The sequence below is a fragment of the Rhipicephalus microplus genome, chromosome 9 (genome assembly GCF_043290135.1).
Source record: "Rhipicephalus microplus isolate Deutch F79 chromosome 9, USDA_Rmic, whole genome shotgun sequence".
Classification (NCBI taxonomy): Eukaryota; Metazoa; Arthropoda; class Arachnida; order Ixodida; family Ixodidae; genus Rhipicephalus; species Rhipicephalus microplus.
Genome location: NC_134708.1, coordinates 60982113 through 61004288, shown reverse-complemented (window position 1 = coordinate 61004288; position 22176 = coordinate 60982113). Strand labels below are relative to the sequence as shown.

Below are 22176 nucleotides of genomic sequence, written 5' to 3'. Positions count from 1 at the left end.
CTTCAAAAACCGCCAGGAGACGCGAAGGCACGACTGCGTAATAGAAGAGTGTTTTTGCTCACTTGTTCTCGGACTAGCAATGTCGTCAACCTGTATCTATATTGCGGACAGGCGAGGTGGTTGTGCTGTAAAGGCCTGAATTATTGAATAGTTGAATTGAAGTTGAATAGTTGAAACACGCCCAGTTCCTGTTGTAAATTCGTTGCATGACAGTCACGCGAATGTTCTTTGCAGGACCAACAACATGCGGCAAGCCTTCACGTCCCCCCAACTCGACACTGATAGCCAGGGACTTCAATGTGGGTTCTGTGGTGGAGTACCGCTGCTCGCCGGGACATCTTCTCGTTGGTCCTAACATCAGGACTTGCCTGGCCAACGGGTTCTACAGCGAGTTCGCGCCTAAATGCAGATGTAAGTGCAGCCATCAAAGTAAACGTTAGCCATTCATTCAGTTAACCTTGGTGGGAACGAAAGCTAATTTAAGGAGATGCCAAACGTATTAGCGAAATTATTGATAGACGCTGACCAAGGCGAAAAATGTTAAGATACGTTTCGGCCTACTTATAGGAGCCTTGTTGACGATGAAGGCATGGAAACGAAGGCCCTTTATTGCGAGCGTGTGGGATCTGAAACGCCAATGATTATTTTTAATTTGGTCTACGTCTATTGATGTTCTCGTCAATTTTTCAACCAAACCAGAAGAGGTTTCATTAGACAGTGAAATAAATGTAATAAATTATAACGTTTTTTTAGCCGTTGGATAAGTTGCTATGCTGACACGCTGTTCTCTTTTTTTGTTTACATGTAGGATCTAACTAGACGTTATAAACAGCGATGTTGGACCACTGAAAGTGTTCAAATAATGGACAGCACTGTATGGTACCCGACGAAGCTATTCATTTGAGTTTAATTACCAATGACAAGCTTGACACTCCCTTAATGAATGTCCTGACGAAGAGTTTCGAGAAATCCTACAGTAAGCAATGAACACACTATTAAACATTGCTTATTTTTATATGATTCGCAGCACTGGCTAGAAGCACGGTATGTTAATAAATGAACAGAATCTTTGTAAATTAGAAATTTTCCTGCCAAGAATAGACAGGGAAAAGCATTTAGAAGTGTGTGAAAAAGAAATAAGTCAAAGTAGAGTAACCAGGACAGGTCAATGATACAAAGCTTCGCAAGAAATTAGAGAGAGAGAGAGAGAATGAATTGAGAGAGAAGCAGGAAGATCAAACAGAATCGTAACATCCGGTTTGATACCCAGCGCTAAGGAAAATGGATAAAGGGTAATGAAGTTGAGAAGGAAAACGGGGAGAAAAGTAGACACACAAATAAAAGAAAGAAGGAACAGTAGCGGTGGTGCTACAGCCTATTCAATAGGGCCACAACCGGCAAAAAGTTGAATAACGCCTCAACTGATTTTCTATGCGAAGACAGATCGTGCCAGCATTCGAGAACTGACTGTTCTGACAAGGGTCTGTTGTCGAGGTGGGTTCCCGCAGCAGCTAGCCGCAGTATGTGCACGCTGTTGCGACGTTTGCTTAGAAGCAACGCAACTGCTTTGGACCCGTTAGTTTTGTAACACAGCCAGCTGGTAGAACGATGCCAGAAGTAATTGGGTGCAAGGTAAAGCATGATAGTGAGGTGAAATATCGTCGTGGACGCACGCAGACCTCGAGTGCGGTCCACCTGCTCCGATACCCAATGGGTCTCTGGATCTCATCAACGGCACCAGGCACTACCTGAGCGCTGTCGAATACCGCTGCCGGGAGGGATTCGTTCTCATCGGCCGAAGCCTACTGGTCTGCGACGTCGACCAGCGATGGAATGGACCACCGCCCAGATGCGAACGTATGTTCGAATTCTGTTGCGATGCCTCGTTCTTAGGCTGTGAAACTTAAGCAGAAAAGCTCTAAAGGAGCAAGGGACTTTAAAGGAGCGAACGAAAAGCCTATTCGGTACGATCGAGTATGCACCAATTAGCCCAAATGCGTCGTTTAGGGCCTTTGGCCAGCTTTAGAGGGATGCCGCAAGCCTTCAAATACCCAGGCTGCTAAGCACTAGCATTAAACTGAGTAAACTGTTTATAGATCTTTTAGTTTGAAATTGTTACTCCTTCACACGGAAGCATGGACGCAAGCTCAGCACTATAGTGATATTCACGTCTGCACTGTTTTTGCTCACCTAGACGTGCCTTCTGTAGAAGGTGGAACGGCGAACTCTGGCCTACGTTGAACGTAAGAACCGTAGTCATTGTCTTGGCTTGTACGATGCGTAGCATTGAAAGATTAATCCAATCGTATTTAATGCACACTCTCCAGACGCGAAGAACTCAATTTAGTGCAATAAACACAGCAGATCGCCGTGTTTTCACCGATGAATATTTCCCATAGTTGAAGAAAAGAAGTCAAGTAAGTGGCTAAAAAAAGTTACTCTCCATGGTCTATTTACTCACCTTATATAGAGACGACCGAAAAAGGCATTCACATTCAGTGTACGCAAACTGACGGTTATGCTCAGCCAATTCGTATTGGCTTCTGCAAGCACCTTGTGTAAGATTCATTTTATCAGTGCTACAAATATGGACAACAGGAAACTGTACTTTTCGTGTCAAATGGTATCATGAGTGTCGGAAGAATTTTGTCTTGCGGGTGTGAACCTGTGTTGCATAGTGGCGAAGTGAGGGGTGTACACTGGGGTAGAGGGCAAGTGTTGGTGTCGCTTGTGGAGGGTTCAAGTGTCGCTTTTGCTCCCCCCTCTGCCAGCCGATGTCCACGTCCTGTACTTTTTATATTCTGTTGCCCGTGTTTTTAGTGCTGAAAAAATAACACCCTTTTAAGGCTAATGCCCACCCGCTACGTCCTCGCACTCTGGTTGAATAAACTAAATGGCTAACTGCTGCGCAGCGGTCATGTGCCGACCTCCGCCAGCCGTTGCACATGGCCTCGTTCACCTCTCGGCTGCATCGACCATCTTTGGCACGGTGGCCGAGTACGACTGTGAGCCGGGCTATCAGCTCAGCGGCAACCCGCATCTGCTCTGTGGACCCACGGGCTTCTGGCAGGGAGAAGTGCCCGTATGCCTCCGTGAGTTCAGTGCCAGTTCTGCACGGAACTTGGGTGTTGGCTGGGTGATCAACTTACTGGAGGTGGAGTATACTAATACCAACGCCTCCTCTATTTAGATGCCTGCCGCATGAGAAGGAAAACAGCTGCCACACTCTTTCCCTCCTTCATTTTAGAATGTTGTCGGTCGCTAGCGTCAGCTGTGGTGAACAGTGCAAACACGCAACACTTTGCATAGCCTCCGAAATAGTGGTGTACAGTTGCAGGTCTCGAACAATTCTCGACTGACGCGCCCCTATGGGCCGCAGGTGGTACTTAGCTGGCGCCACCCGCCGCAGTGATGATAGTAGACAGTTATGGTTTAAGGTTAACGTGACAGCAGAGGTTAAGGAAATGGCGTTATGATGCAGGAAACGTTTGTTGTGGACAGCGTCTTACAGTTTAGCGGGATAGTTTACATGGTTGACTTGCCCCAGCTGAGATGGTGGCGCCACCTATCGAACGGTTGATAAGTTAATGACAGTGAAAAAGAAAATAAAACAAGAATATTTGCCTATGCCACTGCGCAAAGCATTATCACAAGTTTGTTTTACTACTAATAAAATCAAATATGAACGACGCACCAAACGCGAAAAAAAAGTATGTTGCTGATTTGTTTACATCGATCTTGTAGTTAGGCCTAGATGCGTCCGAAATGGGAAGCTATCTCAAAAATTACGCCAACTTATCCGTAATACTCGGTCATCGAAGCTAACTGAAGGCAAGCAGAGTCACTTTAAACAGTCGTTTGCTGCAAGCAAGGTGAATTTTTCAACTGAGCCTAAATCGATTCGAAGCGAGCGTTCGAGAGTGCCGCCATGTTTACGTACACTACGTACACCTACGCCACCACGGTAACCTTGAATATGAAAAATACGGCGCGTACGGTATGCGGCAAGGGTAATGTACGTATCTGCGCATGCGCACCTTGATTTCGATATCACGGTACGCCCGGTATCCCGGTAAGTCCGGTATACTATAACTGTCTACTGTCGGTTGCGAGCGCCACCGCGCAGCGCTTGCTCAAAACTGAAAACAGGCTAACTCCGCCGGGAGTGCGAGCCATTCCTCAGGCATCTTTCTAGAGGAGGCGTTGCTAATACCATCGCACAAAAACGCGCTTTTAGAGTCGAGCGCAGTAGTTCTTGGCTTAGAAAGGGTTTGCATCAACAACAATAGACTGTGTTTTAGCTAGGAGCACAAAAAACATACACTAAAGCACTCACTTTGAAAGCAGATAAATCAACCCGGCATCCAGATGCATTAAAACAAAATGCATTAAAGAAATCAATCAAAAACTGTGACAGCGGCAACCTCCATCTGCTCTGCGGAACCATGGGCTTTCTGGCAGGAGACGAGCCCGTATATGCCTCAGTGAGTTCAGTGCCAGTTCTGCACGGAACTTGGGTGTTGGCAGGTGAATAACTTACAGGTGGTGGGTTATACTAATACCTTTGCAAAAAAAAAAACGTGCTTTCAAAGTTGTATGTACCAGGTCTGGGCTTATAACGGAGCTCTACTAACAATCGTCCATATTTTATATTGGTATTTGAGAAAATAGCCATAACACGCTATTTAAAAACAGACACAGCCACTCGACATCTAGATGCATTCAAACAAGGGTAATCAACGAAATAAAAAAAAAAAACGTTGTGAGCAAACTTTTTCATGTTGAACTGAAGCATGACGCCATAATAAACATGTCCCCCATCCAGTTGATGAACTGTGCCGTACTAATATGGACAGAATATGGTATTAATACGCTGTTACTACTGGTGGATAAAGAGTTATATGGTTTCCAAACTTGAGAAGTACCGTAGAATCCGGTGCCTTGGGGCATCAATTGTAAAACACACACACACACACACACACACACACACACACACACACACACACACACACACACACACACACACACACACACACACACACACACACACACACACACACACACACACACACACACACACACACACACACACACACACACTTTTCTATTTGATCACGAAACCACATCTTACTTATTTGTGGTTTTACGCGTTCCTAATCGGGTATTAGGCGATTTTTCGTCGAGTTGTTATTCTCAGGCAGCAATCACTGGCACGTGGCTAACGCGCCGATGATCTAGGAAATGTCGCCACACATCATCATTTAAACTACCGGCGAATAGCGGAGCGTCATATTCCAGGCTCGGGACATTCCTGGTGCCAAACAAGTACAACTTCGGTCCGTAGTGTCTTCATTTATTCTCGTTTGGCGGCGTCGCGCAGCTCTTGTACCACAACAGGCCCCGAGGCGACAGGTTCGGAGCGGCTACACGGTCTGGCGCGGCCGTCTCAAAAGAAGAGGCGGCCGGCGTCGCTCTGATAAGCTCGTCGCTTCTGGGCGCCGCTATTAAATGCCGCGGGGTGGCCCAGCGAAGATGCGAACTGGGGGAGACTGTGAGACCCCGAGGCTCACGAGTTGCCACTTCCGCAATTCTCTTCCTGTCTTGGGCCGCTTCCTTCCGGCCTTCCAGTTGGCAGCGACGTCTTCTAGCCTGTATACACTCGGTCCTGCTCGTCGAGCGGAATACAGCAGCGCGGGAAAGAAAGACGGACACTTGATTTGAATCTCGCTTGAGGGAACCCCGAGAAAAATAAAATACGCTGACTTAGATACACCACGTGCTCGGGGGCAGCGCTGACCAGAAAGCTAGCGTCTTATGCGAAGAATGTGTGCTCAGAGATGGAAGCCAGAACACGAGAGTCAGGCACACGTTACAACACGCGCTCGAAACTTTTCGCAAGCTCCTTGCGACATGGAAGACTTAAGCTTGGGCCATTAAGTTACTGGAGAATTATTATTATTTTTCAGTTTTCATCTATCTTGCCGCCGTGCAAAAAGAGTGCATGCCCGTAACTGAATCGGACAAACTTCTGAGCCCAGCTTGTGGTGTTGGCGCAGGAAGCGGGAACTATGAGTGCAAGTTTTGGCCGCAAATAACACGCACACAAAGTAAAGGAACACTACACGACAAGAGTGTTTCTTTACTTTGTGTGTGCGTTATTTGCGGCCAAAGCATGTCAGTAAGCAAGTACCAACTAGGCCAACAATCAGCATGAGTGCAAAACTGCGAAAAATTGCAGCCCCATCAGAGTGACAAGGAATGGAAATAATGCCAGAAGGGCCTCAGGCAACCAAGGTAAAAAGGAAGAAGACTTTGAGAAAAGGGGTGCTTCTGTGCTGAGAAAGGATACTAGATGAGAAAGACGGAAGAGTGAAATACTCGAATATATTTTACAAACGCGGACTTATAAATATCGTTTAGAAATCGGCGGATAATCTGCGTTACGGGCAAAGCAATACGAACCGCCAAAAATATCTTTGGGCAAAGGCGTCTCGGCGTAATTCAACTACCTTAATTGCATGGTTACGAAGAATCTCCATTGCTACGCACACAACCGCGTCGAAAGGCGCTCGACTTTCTATAACGTTGGTATCAGATGTGGTTGTGATGCTACGAAATAGCGTGTCTTGTGGAAAATTTCACAAGAGCGAAAGATAGTTCCATCCGAGGAATCACTGCCACTGCAGTTCTCTCTCGTGGTAGCGGAGTGTTGTACGAAGCGGTGCACAGTGGCAAGTTAAGGTGTGCTCCTCTAAGTACGGCTATTTCGACGACGCAGGGCCGACAACGCCGAGACCTGTTTTGACGACTACGACGACAACAACGACCACTACGACTGAGGAGCCGCCGTTACCACCTCAGATCAACGGTCACAGCGCGGGTGGCAACGAGGGCCCCGCGATCATGCCGACAAGGTAGGGGTCCCATAGGCTCCAAACGACCTTCTTAAAACAACTGCTTACATTGTATCACACCCTTGAAAAATGCCTAAACACGATTTTGTTGCGTTTGAAGTGCACTATCGCGGGTCAGCAATATATAAATATGAAAATCGCAGCTCTTACTTTTTCATGTTTTCCAATTTCTAAACAGTGCTGCCCGTTTATCGACCCACCAGAAAAAAAAAAAGTAGCGTTCAGCGTTCTCTGCTGAGTGTATGTTGATTTTCGGCTTGGTAGTTTATTCAGGTTATATTAAATCTCTGTAGGGGTTGTCTTATATAATATGTATAGTACATTGATTAGGTGAAAATGTGTAGCTGGTGCTATGCAAAGACATTAACATCTCTAAAACGACAAACAATTAAATAGGTTGGCCCACATTTGCAGGTTCTACAGTGAATGTCGTCGAAAGATGAAAGTATTTTGTCTGGAGAGAGTGAATAAAACGTTTATTTGGTGTTTTGCGCGAGAAAATTGGTGAATTGTACTCTGGAGGCGCTGTGTTAGAGTGCCCTGATTCATGCTGCGAAAGTGACCGAGTGCATCGAGACACGTTAGACACGAGTGCTGTCTAGCAGTTATCTTCTAAAACGAAGGAAAGCGTGCGCGCCTGTCTCGGAGGCGATAAGGGGCAGAACGCGAAGTGAAGGACAGCTGCCACCACCGTGTCGTTTTAGCAAAGCGTTGGAAACACTTGCCTTTTTGAGCATAGCGTTGCATTGTAAGCGCAGCGTGATAAACGCTACGGTCCTTAGAATAATTTATGTATGCCTTTTCTAGTATAAAGACACACATACAGAATAGTGTCGTGTTGTTATGGTACCTCATATATGTGCAATAATTGATTTTTAATTGACAATCGCACAAATATGAACGCTGAGGCCTGAGCGATATTGGTGAGTGCTGCGGATGGGGTTGGCCGTTTGGGGTACTGTAACGGCAGACAGACTAATGTACAGACAGACAGACTGACTGAAGTACCCCAAGAAAGGCTATCGTCTTTAAAAAAAAGCCGCCCACGCTCGGCATCCAGTTCGTCGCAATGCGCCAACGCGCGCTTATATCCAACGCGCACTTTGCCCCACGTATGGGGGCGGGGGGTTTAGGTGCTTGTGCGCGCGCTTATCCTTCGGTGGGGAGAATCGTGCGCCTTGGCCTTTCACCAGAACGATTGCGATAGTTGCCTGGGCCACAAAGGTCTCTTCGGCCGCTGGGCAGGACCCATTCGCGAGAAGAGCGTGCTTTTCAAACACAGTGAAGTAACAACTGGGACACTCGTTAGCTCGCACTCATATCTGTACGTGTGATTACGTTTCGTGCCTGGTTTTTGTTTAAACAGCGGGCCAAGCGTCGAGCTGTAAACGTTGTTAGTTAGCTGTCGACCTGTGTGTGTTGTTTTCGTGCGTCACTTGGGCGTGAGCAGCGCGCTACACGTTTCGACCTACTAGTCGTGCTCAGCATTGCATTCCAAGTTGTTGCTATCGCATTCATCGATTCGCCCTTACAGCGAAACTACGACTTTTGCTAAACCTTTAAGGAAGAGTTTGCTAGAAAATCTCGTCTTTTTCCACGTGACTGCACAGGTTCCATCCGGACTTTATGCCCGACCGTCCCGACCTGCGGCCCACGTTCGTGACGACAACGGTGGCATCTCCTCGGCCGAGTGCGACGGCCACAGTCCGGCCGACGCAGCGGCCGCGGCCTCAGCCCACGACACCATCGCAGCCACCACGAATACCGGCATTCCGGCCGTTCGACCACGACGTGGCCGGATCAACGGGACACCGGTCAGTGCTGTCCCCGCCAGACCTATATAACACCTTTGGAGACGAATCGACGGCACGTTCGGGAGCCAAGCTCAACCAGGGTAAGCCCGTTTTGCCTAACCGGTTTATTACTGAGTGCTTGCAAAGCACTTCGAAATCATACTTTTCACGGGCTTCGCGGGAAGCTGGACGTGTACCGACTCGGGCAGCATGGTAGTGCTATCAGAAAATTGATCACATGCAAGAGAGCACGGCAAAATGTTAAATTGAGGCAAATCTATCTTGCAGGAGATTCAATTCATCCAAACGTCGCTTTATGTAGCGACTAGTAGATGCAATTATCAAGAACGAGTGGAGTTCACGTTAGGTTGAAGAGGTACTGACACTTATTTTTAGAGCTTATTTTACCCTGACATATAAATCTCTATGTGGAGACAGCTCTGAGCAAGTTGGAAGCTTAGCAACTGCGGGTAAGATATTTTGTTTTCATATTTAAGATATTGTCAGAGCACCAGAAACTTCAACGTTACCTTAGTTAGACGATAGTACTGATTCTGCTTACTTCACGCAGCACTCTGGCTGATATAACGTCAGGTACCCAAAATTCTAAAATGACCACTCCTGAATCATCGAAACATTAAGAATGGTCACTTCTGGGTCACCAACGTAGCCACGGCGCGGAACTGCTGAGTTAACTTCATGACATCTTGCGTGAGCCCGTGTCGAGAAGCTTACACTGATTATACTGTTTTGTGACTTCAAGGTGCAGTAGGAATCGAAACTAGGTTTTAAAAACACTCTTCTATTTACTCTCGTAATAAATGCATTTTTTTTCTTAAAAAAATTGAAGCAAAGTTGAGGGTGCGTTTATTATACGGGGCAAATTTCAAGAAAAAAAGTTTTCGGGAGTGGCAAAAATGCGGTAACGCAAAAAAAGTTAGGTCGCTTAGCGTTTCGAAATTAACTTACGCGTACTCTGTTTAGAAACAGCTTCTATGTTGCACTTTACTTATCTTTGGTTGTTGACGGTGCTACCTTCTACAAGCTATCCCTCGACGCCATAAAACCATTTTGGGGCTATTTTTTCTTGAAATTGCTTAACCGCAACATCGGTAACTGCTCTGATCTTGAGATGGGCTTAGAAGCGTGCGCTACATCTCTACGACGCACTTTGCGATCTTCGTGGCAGCCTCGCATGACGACCTCGACGACGCCGTAGACATTGTAATAAGTAACTAACACTGCAGCAAGCTACCACCGAAACATCAAAACAAGCCATGGACAACAAGTTAACGTAAAATACGGCCGCCGCATTGTTTCTACATAAAAAGTTCTTGTACGCGCGGAAAGCAAGGGAAGCGAGAATCGGGAGTGCTACCATTGTGTGGAAATCTTCACGATCTTTTCTGGGTGACAGGCCATTTTTTTTTCTGGTTTTACAGAAACCTTCGACGCGATAGCAACAAATGACCCTTTGTGATAACAAATCCTGTTGTCGTCACTCGAAAATCGCGTGCACTCGGTTAGGCCTAAAATTTTCGTGTTTGCAAGAAGTGACCGTCGCTGGCGCGGGCAGTTTCGTGACCGCTCGCTGTGTGCTTATCGGGTGTGATGTCTCTACACTCGCACCGTTCGTGAACCCTGCTGGGGCACCCATATAAAGATGGGGGACGTGCCACGCACAGATAGAAAAAAAACATGAGTGAGGGGGAAGGGAGCGAGCCGAGGTGGTCGAGGGGAGGGGGGGGGGGTCGTCATAATAATTTAAAAAAAAACGGAAGAGATCCAATGGGTGAGGAGGCGCAAAGTGTCGGTTAGCAGAACTGCAGCGGATGAAAGTAGGAGGTGCGTTTATTACGTGGGAAAAAATTCGAAATTTCGATGACTGAAGTTCGGGGGGCGCATATTAAGCGAGTGCGTTCATTACACGAGTAAATACGGTAATTAATTTTTTTTGACGCACTCACGGTTAGCAGAGCATGTCTAGAACCTTGAAGACTTGGCTTTTTCTTTGATGGAGAATAGCGACAACTGAAAACTTTCGTGTCAGTAATCCTCTAAATAATACGAAACAGCAATACTTCAGTGCAGCATAGCGACATTGTTACCTATTCATAGATTAGTCTTCTCTGTCGAAGATGGGCGCTTATGGTTATCACTTTGCTTTATCATGACCTTGGAAAAGTTTCATTCCATGCTGCACTTTAAATGACTCAAATCACGTTTTATTCTGTTTCAGCGGGTTTCATAGCACTGGGTGCCTTTGGAGGTCTCGTCGTTGTCGCTGCAATTGTCGCAATGGTCGTCATCTTCATAAGACGGTAAGTGTCATTGTCAGCACCAGGATTTCGCACTTTAGCGACTCACTCTAGCACTCACTAAGAACCTGATTCACGGCACCCTTCACTGCACTTTGCGCACCTGCCTCTCAAAATTTCTGAGGAATATCATACTTCTCTAAATACTGTTGAGCAATTAGACCATATGAATGGTGTCTCCAGACGGGCTCATGAATGCCACAAGAGTTTCCCACCTGTTAATGAAACAGTAGAGATCTATGCAAAACATACAAAAGCTTTTGTTGAGAGTGTTGGTGAACATGCAAAATGACAGGGCTTAACTATATTGGGATATCGATTGTGCCATCTACACACTGAATATACGTTCATCTAATTATCAGCCCAACTAGAAGTGCTACGTGGAGCATTGCTGGGATAACCACGTAATTAATGGTAACACATGAATACAGTTTGCTAGCTCGAGGAACTCACTATATGCATATTGCGTGAGCTACTTACTTGTTGGACTATGTAAATTATGGTTGCCAAAAGCAAATATGAAACTAAGATGAACTGACGGTGCAGAACACGAACGAGTGCCTTCTTGACATTGAAGGTGGAATGAGCAATCGAATGGTTTGGTCATTTTGTCGTACATGACTAAGGAACCTGTAGTGTCACTGATTAGGCCTTAGGAAACTGTGGTGAAGTGTGTATGATTCTAGCAACTGGAGGTCTCAGGGCAATATTTATCTGCAATTAGTGGGCAGTTGACAGTTGAGGAGGCGATCTGTGTTAGGTATGAGGATCAGCCTAGACCAAGGCTGAATTCTGATCACTCATTAGAAGGCTCAAAGCTACCCGGAATTCCGAGCAAATCGGGCATTATTCTTGATGCAGAGATGAGGGCCCGGGCTCTGTTTTTTGCGCCTCTTGCGGATTCGGATGCGGGTATGTGGCGACAATAGACAGGCGTCTCAATGACTGCACACATGCCTCAATACCGTGACGTGGGCACGGCGACTGAGTTGGGAGTGCGAGTGAACCAAAGGAAAGCGGGGAACCGTGGGGAACTTCTTGGCTTCTCCGTCTGTGAATGCCGGTACGGTCTGCTGGGCGTCAATGGCAGGCGCTCTTCCACTCAGATGCTACGACCTGATTACGCTAGCATGCATTCGGAAACCCAGAAGTGAATGAGAGTTTTTATTCTTTACATTTTGCTCATGACAGGTTTCGCCACACCGATGTAAGCGTGCCTGCCCAAACCATACTCGAAAAAAAATCTAAGAAAAAAAAATAATAGTGCTGGAAATTATGCTTATTTCTTGTTTTGAACAGCCATCTAGAGTGCAAAAGTGCTTCGAGAATCGTTTAGAAAATATTGGGCTGTAAACCATTACACGATATCAAAAATTTGTTAGATGGCTTGTTAGTTCTCATTTACATTAAACCAGTATCTGTGGTACGCATCATTTTGTAGGGCAAAGGTTAGTTTCGATGAGCTATTCAGATTGAAAACTCTTCGTATGGGTGCAAGTCTAGCTAACTAAACCACACTCTCAAGTGCAAGCTAGCACTTGTACGGAGAAAATAGGAAAATACAATTTTCTCTCCAAGGCAGCTCTGTAGACCTTCATGAGAAGTTTGAGACGCGGTTTAGCAAATCACAAACTGATAGTACTACATCGAGTGTTTTGCTGTCCGACGCATAAAGCTAATAATTACAGTTTAATTACTAATTATTGTGCTTTAACCGGTAGAAAGTATCAGATATCTGTGCTGATGCTGATACAGAAAGTGTGAAGGATATAATCTGGAATTCAGGAGATGCGTATACTCTGGTTACACTACTTGTATAATTTGTTACCTTATATACACTAAAGAAAAATAGCCTGCTCTAGGGCAAAGAAACTTTGGATTCCGTGAAACAGTATCTATAGAAAGGGTCTCAAACTCGCCTTAACTTTTCGTCCCACTAAATTTTATCTCACTAAGGCCAGGACGGTAACGAAGATTGAATCGAGAGCAGGGGAGACAGATGTTCGAACAAACTTCGAAAAAAGCCATTCGAAAGAAGGCACCTCCCATCTTCATACCAGCCCATTCCTGAAAATGTGACGTCAGCATTTGAAAAACATATCGATACTGATCTATATGGTGAGCTAAATGTAAGCACGGATTCTGAATTAGTTTCATTTTATAGTCATACACATGGTGATTTATGGGGTGTGTAACGAGAAGGATGCTTAAGATCAGACACATCCATTTACAGCTCATCAAGAGCTTTATTGAGAAGACAAAATACAGTAGACTCTCAGTAAAGGGAGCCTGAAGGGACCGGATAATATGTTCTATTTAGCAGAAGTTCCACTTACTGGGAAGTGAACATGTTTGCAGAATACAAGCCCGAAACCAAGTACTATTGCAAAGGCCATAGTTTCGTTTAAGCAGTACTCTCATTTAATAGACTTCAGTTTACTGAGGGTCTACTGTAAACCAATGTAATCTTAACGTATCGGCAAGTTAAATTTGCTTGCATGACAACGAATTCGCTGGAGATGAGGCCTCAGAGTGTGAATGAAGAGGAAATGCTTTGGCATAATGTTAACAAGTCTGGAGATAGCACAGAACAAATGGAAGTAGCTGATATTCTAGTTCGAACTTGTAATGCATAGAAAAAACAACTGGCAATTAGTTTAGTTAGCAGTGCAATGGTTATGAAAGATTGGGAAAGGCCATCAATGAAAGCAGCTAGTTAGAGTGGTGAAATCAGCAGTAATAAAATGGAATTATGCACGGAGCTGAATCGACTGAGATCATTGGGAGAGGCCTTTCACAGTGCAATGAGTAAAAAATAAGCTCATAACAGTTATAATGAGTCAATATATGTGGGGCAGTTTTCAGTTTGATTGAAAGTGATTTTTACTGGCTGAGAACACTACCACCAATGAGGAAGTCACTGCTGAAGCATTGTATAAAATGAACACGATTGCTTAAAGGTAACGATGACAGATATTTCAGCAATTTGTGGCATCACATTTTAGTCGCCATGACAGTGCCCCAAGAATGCGCACGGTGGTAGTGTTCAGCAGTCAGTGCAGGTTGATCCGCTGATCACAGTGTTGGTTCCTCATACTTGTGTGCACGTGTTGGTGAAAATGCCAAGTACTTGATGCACGATGCGTGACATGGGAAACGGCAATGCTGGAGAAAATTGCATGCCCTATTGCATCCTCTTGCATGGGTGGCAGACTACACAACAACAATAATGGAGGACACAGCACGTCCTTCTTCACGGTCATGGGCACTGTTGCCTGTCTTCTTTTTGTTCTGGTGATGCGGCAGTGAATTTGAGAAGTGTGAAGTGCTGTGCTGCATTTTGATTCATTTTGTGTTTATTAACGTGAGCAAATATAAGTATATCAACTAGCACACTGAGAATTGTCTTGTATCTCATCGAAAAATGGCTTCTTAAAGATGAGATAAGGGGACCTTAACAAAATTGGCTAAGATACAGCAGCCATTCACCATAGTGAACAGTTAACAACAAAAAAAGAGCGGCTGTTTATTGTGCATTGCAGTCTCAAGAATTTAGTGTTGCTGGTATATTGCATAGTTCTATGGTTTGTAGTATAATGATCACATTTACAGCTAGCAGCTTTTGAGCTAAAATAAATTTTACACAGGTGCAGTCATTGCATATCAGATGGATCGTTGTTGCAGAGCCAAATAATTTTCTGCACTTTTTTTGCACACTATTGCTCTGAATCAGAAATTTAGACTCATCTCGTTCGTCTTAACCAGATGATCTACTTCGAAGCTACCTCAGCTACAATGTAAACTGGTAATGGCTCAAACGATGCCATATGAGCCGTATGATTTAGTCACGTAAAAAAGTTGAAGCCTTTACCACACCTTTTATTTGCGCAACGCCGTGTGTGACGTATGATAGATTCAATGCAACAGCTGCAAATAATCCGAGATTGTGGGGAGGTAAAAAAAAAGGAAGGACAGGCTGAAAAGGGGGGTCCATAAAAATGTTCTACCATTCCCATCGTATTGAAAGAGCCTATATGTGAGAATTCATCTAGCTTGAATCGGGGTGTTCGAGCTTAGTGGTAACACTAAAGTGTCATTGAGACATTTTATAATGGTTCCTGGACATGGCAGAACATTCAAAAAGCAAAAGATTATTACATATCTGTTCTCCTGAATAATTTTTGTGTGTTAACTGATTAGTATCAAGGAACACGCTTTTAATTTGATGCCCTTCACTAGACGATGCACCTGTTCTTTAGTTTGCAGAAAAGAAGCATGAATGAACTTATCAAAATCAAGCTATAGGCTTCGAGCAGAGCTGGAAATATTAACTTTGAAATGTTCCATTTACTTCACACCGATAGCTTAGGTCACCATATTGAAATTGTATGGGGCATGCAACGAATTCATTTTCCTGAATGCATAGTAAGCTTTCTGCAGACTCATCGAGAATAAGATAAACTAGTTTTTTCACCGAGGCACCTGTCCCTGCTAATGACTGCTTTGACAAAGTTTATCACTAGGGAAATCATTTTGGGTAAGATTGTTTTAATATAAGCAGTTAGGCGCGAATTTAGAGTGCAGATTGTCGGGAACCAATGTAGCCATCCGAGCTCCAACATCTATTACTATGCGATTTGCATAAGCTCAAGATGCACAGAAATTTGGCTTCAATAATAAGCCTATACCTTTCTACAGTTGAAGAATAAATCAGTACAGATTACACCACTTCATCGGTCAGATATGCAGTGATCTCTCTGAACAATCGATTGTATAGACGGTTGTGAAAGGTAGAAAATTTCGCACCTAAGTCAAGAAAGGCGTTCTGTCTTTTCTTGGCTTTTTTTGCCTAGCTAGATAAAATGCGAGATCTTGCACGTTTTGGTATCTGTTGAACACATCTATGCACAAGGTTCCTATTTTCACTAAACATTGAAACAATGCAAGTGTACCATAGAACACGACAAAGACCTGCAGGACACAAAACAGCCTGTGGCCAGCACGACCACCAAATCAGAGTTCCGGCAAAACGACGTTATGCTATTTCAGGAACTGATGGATATCTTTAAGAGGGCTCCTCCTTTCGTGCATCTGCAAGATTCTCTACAGCTTTTTCGACAATGGGAAATTGCAAACTTTCATCAGTGCAAAAATCAGTAACCCAGTCATTAGCCCCTTTCTTAGTGCCTATACCTCGTTTGGCTTGGTGTAGAGACATTATAATACTAGCATCACGTTCGCGAGCTCGTGGAATTAACCCTCACTGAACTGAATCCTTCGTGGTTTGCCTGCGTGCCCTCCTCCTCCTTTCCCTTTTCCCGTCCTCTCCACTTTTGCACGTTAACAGGTCTCGGTAGATCGGTGTTTAGGCCCCACCCCGCCCTCCCTGTTCACACAACAATGCGACGAACCAACCAACACGGGGCCGATCCCTTCACACCACAGTGCGAGGCAAGGGGACTGCGACGGCGTCGACCGCTGTCGCGGTTCCAAGGTGCCGCCGGGAGGATCGAGTGGCTGTTCGTCTCTGGAGCACTCTCCCGTGGGCGCCTACGCCGAGCACGGACTGCAGAGGCACTACAAGCGCGCCTGGGAGAACCTGCGCTACGACGCCGGGGCCGCTGGCCACAAGGCACCGCGCATTGAGACGCTAGACCACCCGCACGTCGTGACAGCGTCTCGGACTCTCGAGGGATATCGAGAGGCCAACGAGATTACCGTGAATGACGTGGCAGCATTGTATGGCCGGCCGCACTGGAGGTGATTGTGGTGTGGCCGGTTGACAGTCATTATGAACTCGAATGTTCATTCTCGCGTGAAAAGACTTGTGTTAAAGGTGTGAACTGCTTCGCGATGAGTCCGCAGGCCAGGAAATCTACATAAGCGAGTGAACACCTCTTGCGTAAGGGCGTTTGATTAGTGTTTGATGCGTCCAACAAGTGTGCATCTTCCGATTCTTGGTACCTCTGCGGTAGTTTAGAAGAACAAAGTTGGACAAACAAGAAATAAAGCTGTAGTCTGTCGTAAGCTCATTAACTTCTGCAGATGCCGGTTCACTGGATCCGATGGTCACAGCATCAGAATTGGTAGTTACATCTCGCGGAACTTCATACAGCTAGAATGCTACTGAATTCTAGTCGTGTCAGTGTTCTTGGCATAGACGAAAAATCGGATGCTATGGTTTAACGCATATGTCACTATCAATGCTTAACGCTCACAGTAAACTTCAATATTTAATTCACATTGCGTACCTTATGCCTGCATCGTCAGGAGTTACTGCAGTGTTGCTTATTGTGTATACTTTTCCTGTGGCCCGTCATACGCAAATATTAAAAGGGCACTAAATCCAAATAGCAGTTTACTTCAGACTGAAAGCTCAATGTGTGAAAACATACAAAAGCATAATATTATCAACAGCAGTGCCTTATTTACCGAGAAATTAAGATTTATGCACAAGAATACATGCGCCAAAGTAGAACATTCTGAAAATGATCCCAATGACATCAGACGAACTGCCTGCAGTTACACACTAGTGAACAATCTAACTGCACTAAATCAAGAACCTTCCGTGCATCAAGAGATGCAATAAAATGCTGCTTATTCGTTTCTGTTCGATTCATGAAAAAAAAAAAAAGAACCGCTGGACGTTATTATAGGGAATGATGCAAGAGGTTCGAAAATTTAGTTTCCACGTGGTTAAACCAGACAGTTCGTGCCATCTAGTTGCCCAGTTGAACCAAAATATGTCTGCCTTCTCAGAGCCAATTGCAGAAAATTGATTAAAGGCCGTTTTTAGTGCTGTGGCTTCCGCTGCTTTCAATTGCTGCTACTAGTGTCGGCAGCCGGGCAGTAAAGCTGGGCACTTTTGTGCACGGCAACAGTAACGTAAGATGTTCCATTTCTTCAGGTGAGTAATTTGAAGAGCGCTTACCCGATTCGGACCACCAAAACTTAAATGTATTTTAAAGTAAACTCTTACTTGGCAGAAAAGTAACACTAAGGTTTATGGACCGCTAATTCAGTTGTCAACATCGACCTAATCGTTGCGTCTCTTTAAGAAGTCGATGGACGAACTGAAATTCTGTTATTATTTCAAGCTGGCACATGAACACCGTGGTAGAAGAAGTGAAGCACTCGCAGACGTGTTCAAGGAACAAACTTGCAGTAGCTGTTGCTAGCGAGTCTTGGCTACTTGAATGCTGTTGAGAGGTGATCCTCCATCCAACAGAACTACTTTGGCTCACATGTGAAGGAATTGTTGAAAGAGTGAACAAAAACCTGTTGAGAAACATACTGGGCACGTACAGTGACCTGATATTGCGTCAAAGTTTTGAGGCTGGCCTCATGTTTCAGAACAGAAAATAAGAGAAAACATGAGAACAAGATCGACGAACTGGTTGCTGTCTAAGAAGGTCATTTTAGAAAAAAAAAATGCTGCTAAAATGCTAATATACCGCTACAAAAATCAATGAGTGAGAAGGAATTGCTTACCTAACCGCGTTTACGTCCCAAGTGTCAGTAATAGTTGTTGGTTTTTAATCGAGTTTGGATCTGAGCTCTTCGAGAAATTCTGCTTTGTACGTACACCTCGGCTTTGATATATTAAGGCGCTCAACCCATTGTCTTGTTAGCTTGAGTAGAGTAAGCAATGTGGCTGAACGGGTGAAGAAGACATGCAAGATACAACCATGCTGTTGTAGTCTGAGTTGACAAATAATTATGGAACTTGTGTAAGTAATATTGTACACGACACACGGGGTGGAAGTTCTTAGCACTATTGCATCAAACTGAATTATTTACGTTCATGTAATCAAGCTCATCGAGTACTGCGTCTTTTGAAAAGCACTAGCTTTATGAACGTTTATTGATTGATGCAGAAAGAGTGTTCCATTCAATCACGATGTTGAACTGTTTTAATTGAGTGCTTGATAAAAGTTGGCTGGGTACAATGTGGACATGGCCTTCTCAGTACATGCGTTACACTGCAGACTGTTCCGCAGAGGTATTGTTCTCTTGCTTGTTGCGATAAGGTTACATAGTTAACAAGTGGAAATTCGCAGTATTCGCGAAACTTTTACATGTGGCTGTTCTTTTTTTATTCACTTTTGAACTGGCAGTTCACACGTGACGACATGCCGGTCAACGTATTGTGTGAAGTGGAATAGTGCGCCATTCGGCTTTCAAATTGTACATTGGCGATTGGCTGCTTGGCTTCCAGTAACACAACACGAACGAAGCATTCCGTTTTGTGAAGTCGAGAACTATGTAGAACACATTACATTACAATTAAGTAATTGTCGAGTTATCATGCTCTAGTACCCCCTCCATCGCCCCCTAATTTTTTGTTTCAATTTAGGCACATCAGGTATTTTAAGGTGTTCTTGTGTAATCATTAAAGTGCCCAAATTACGCATTGTGTATGAAAGTGAAGTCGTCTACATGTTTGTGTGTGCATGTATGTTGAATTTTTAAGTCCTATTGCTGCTCATCTTTCGAAAGAGCTTTTTTTTTTTGTCGTGTAACGTGATTGTTCGAACATTGCGTGTGTTAGAGAGTGCGAGAGTGTGGTGAAGTCACTATGAGGCGTAAAATGACAATGCTACTGTCTTTTTTCCTTTAATGTGGTGGCACAAGTAAGATGAGATTTCATCGTGGCAATCATACGTACAACATGGTTACATGAGAGAAATGGTGGAGAGACCCAAATCGGCCGTAAAGCCATGCCATCACAAATGACTGAGAAGTCTTTCCTTGCTCACCTTGAGTGGAGTTCCAATAAAAAAACTACTAGCGAGACAACATTGACGGTGCCACTGTGACTAAAGCCTCTTTGCGAAGGTATTCGAAGAGAAATGACCACATGGCAGCAGGCATTGTATTAATCACTCCAGCTTCAGTGGTTCATTCCAGATGGCACCGAATCTCAGCTACCACTAAACCCAGCCTACAAGATGCATGCTTTGACAGAAGCATACCCTTTTCACATGTGCAAGCCTTACAGCATGTGACGATACTTGAAAGTACACAACGAAAAAACTTAACCTGACCTTTTTCTTTTTTTTTCGCATGTCATGCAAATACATCTGTACTATATTTATGCCTCCTTAACAAGATGGTCGTTGTATTCATAGTATTATTTATTCACGCATGTATTTATTCGTTCATACACCATTCTTGTCGATAGCTCTCTCATTCAGGTTGGTTCTTTTCGCCATTACTTGAGACGCCTTGAAGGTCTGTGTGTGTACATGACCCGTCCTTACTCTCAAGAGCAAGGATCTCGGAAGCTTGGCACCTCATCACTTTTCTTGTCGGGAATAGTTGCAACGAAAAATTGCACAATAGCTACCCATTGATATCTTTTGTGTGTTCTTATCTACAAAGATTCCCAGCTTGTCTATAATATTAACAAAATATGATTCAAGTTAAACACTCTGGTAAGAATGCACAACAGTGCTCCTTCATGGCATTGTAGTTTTTCACAATTCTTCGTATAGTTAAAAATTATCTTTGTTGGGCATTCTTTTCTTTGGGAATATTTCAACTCCTTGCAGACAAACAACACTCCAGGCACTGAACTTTCACTGGACTGCTTTTACTTTGATATATTTTTGTTAGTTTGAATACATTTTAGCTTCCAGTTGCACTGGCTGCAGTGGCACTTATCTGTAAGACTTCTCCAACTGAGAGCCTCAAATATTTATGACAATGTGTCTTGAAGCGTGTACATAGAAAAGAGTGCTCAACATGTCTGGTACTTAAAAAGACTGGTGCTAAGGTTGGGCACCTTTTGGAAACAACGCTTACTTTAATTTAACATACAAGCTCTGAGTTTTGTTGTCAAGTAGACAAGCCAATTGTGAGCATGCATTGCTACCTTTGGGCCTAAAGTGTCTGACTACAATTCATGTGTTTCTTCACGTTATTTTGTTGGCTTATTTTCACGAACATATGTTCTTACTGATTGTGTCTGTGTTCTTAATTACAAGCGTTGCATGTACAGTCTTGGATAAGCGCTGGCGTTAAACTTGTAAACTTTGTTTAGTTTATGTTGTGTAATAAAATTGAGTTCCTACGCAAATGCTGCTAAATATTTGTTGTTTGCCCCCTGTATTTCACCCTAGAGTTGCATCACAGCAGCGAGGAGGTTCATTTGTTAATTCAGATTCAGTTTCATATTGTCTTGTAATGTATTTCGGATATACTTTGAATCAAAATGAATGTGAATAGCTCATGTTTTTGTGTTCAAACTACTAAATTTAGTTTATAAGCATGTGGCGAATGAAAGACATCAGGCACTGGGCAAGCAACACAGCCCACGTCTTAGCAAGGTTTTTCTCTAGCTTACATGCTTTGGGTATCAACTTGTTATTTCAGTTATTTGTAGTAACATTTACCTGAAGTAATTTGCTATATATAAGTATGATTGTTATTTCGATTGAACTGCCATCAGCTTGCGGCCAAAAACTAGAAAAGTGAATTTTTGTCCTTACTAGCAGAAGCTGCTGGTTACTGTGTGTCAAAACCCGTCCAATCAATGCTTTCCCGCAGGCTACCAATGAAGATTTCAGTAGGATGCTGCCACGCAGACTAATTTGACAAGTATGGCATACACTTCACTGGCATTCTTTTTCGAGATTGTCTATTACCGCATAGAAGCTTTGAACATGTCACGTAGTTTGCGCGTATGAATCTTAATTGGTGCTAGATGTCGCTGGGAGGCTACTGTTTGCGATATTGCCGTCTTGGTCATGCAGGCTAAGCCGGTAATCGGGAAGAAAAAAAAAAGGAAAGAAAAAGGGGCGAGTCCCGCCCTCGATAGACAGTGTTGTTACCTCGCGGATTTGTGAGAAGTTAGAGACAGAACAAGGGGTGCGAAGTTCTCGCGACCAAGATCTATTACGAATGAATGACTATATTGTGAAGGTAAGGTATATTGAAGAACTATAGTTCACAGAGAACTGTTAACCGTAATAAAGTAATAATAATTGCTATTACGTGATAGTTTGCGAAGAAGTGCGTAACGTGAAGAGCAACGTGTCGTGATTCTACATTTAGAGTAACTACATCATCTAATTTACATCTCACCAGACGAAAACACGTTTTTAAGTTGCGCACGAAAGGTTAAACTCTACTCGGTGGTTCCCACGG

The 22176-nt window shown here is 44.1% G+C and overlaps 1 protein-coding gene across 4 annotated transcripts in view; it reads left to right on the top strand.

The window, feature by feature from the left end:
* The window catches only part of LOC119164801 (sushi, von Willebrand factor type A, EGF and pentraxin domain-containing protein 1), a 91202-nt gene extending 73824 nt beyond the window's left edge, over window positions 1-17378 (top strand). For 2 of the 4 annotated variants that reach the window (XM_075873717.1, XM_075873718.1), the window contains exons 7-13: window positions 235-411; window positions 1678-1857; window positions 2913-3092; window positions 6779-6914; window positions 8525-8808; window positions 10947-11028; window positions 16471-17378. In XM_075873717.1, the coding sequence (XP_075729832.1) occupies window positions 235-411; window positions 1678-1857; window positions 2913-3092; window positions 6779-6914; window positions 8525-8808; window positions 10947-11028; window positions 16471-16789 (1358 nt within the window). In that variant the 3' untranslated portion in view covers window positions 16790-17378. Of the gene's footprint in view, window positions 1-234; window positions 412-1677; window positions 1858-2912; window positions 3093-6778; window positions 6915-8524; window positions 8809-10946; window positions 11029-16372 lie in introns of all 4 variants that reach the window. The other 2 variants (XM_075873720.1, XM_075873719.1) reach the window with 2 other exon arrangements.
* The last annotated feature ends 4798 nt before the right edge of the window (window positions 17379-22176 follow it).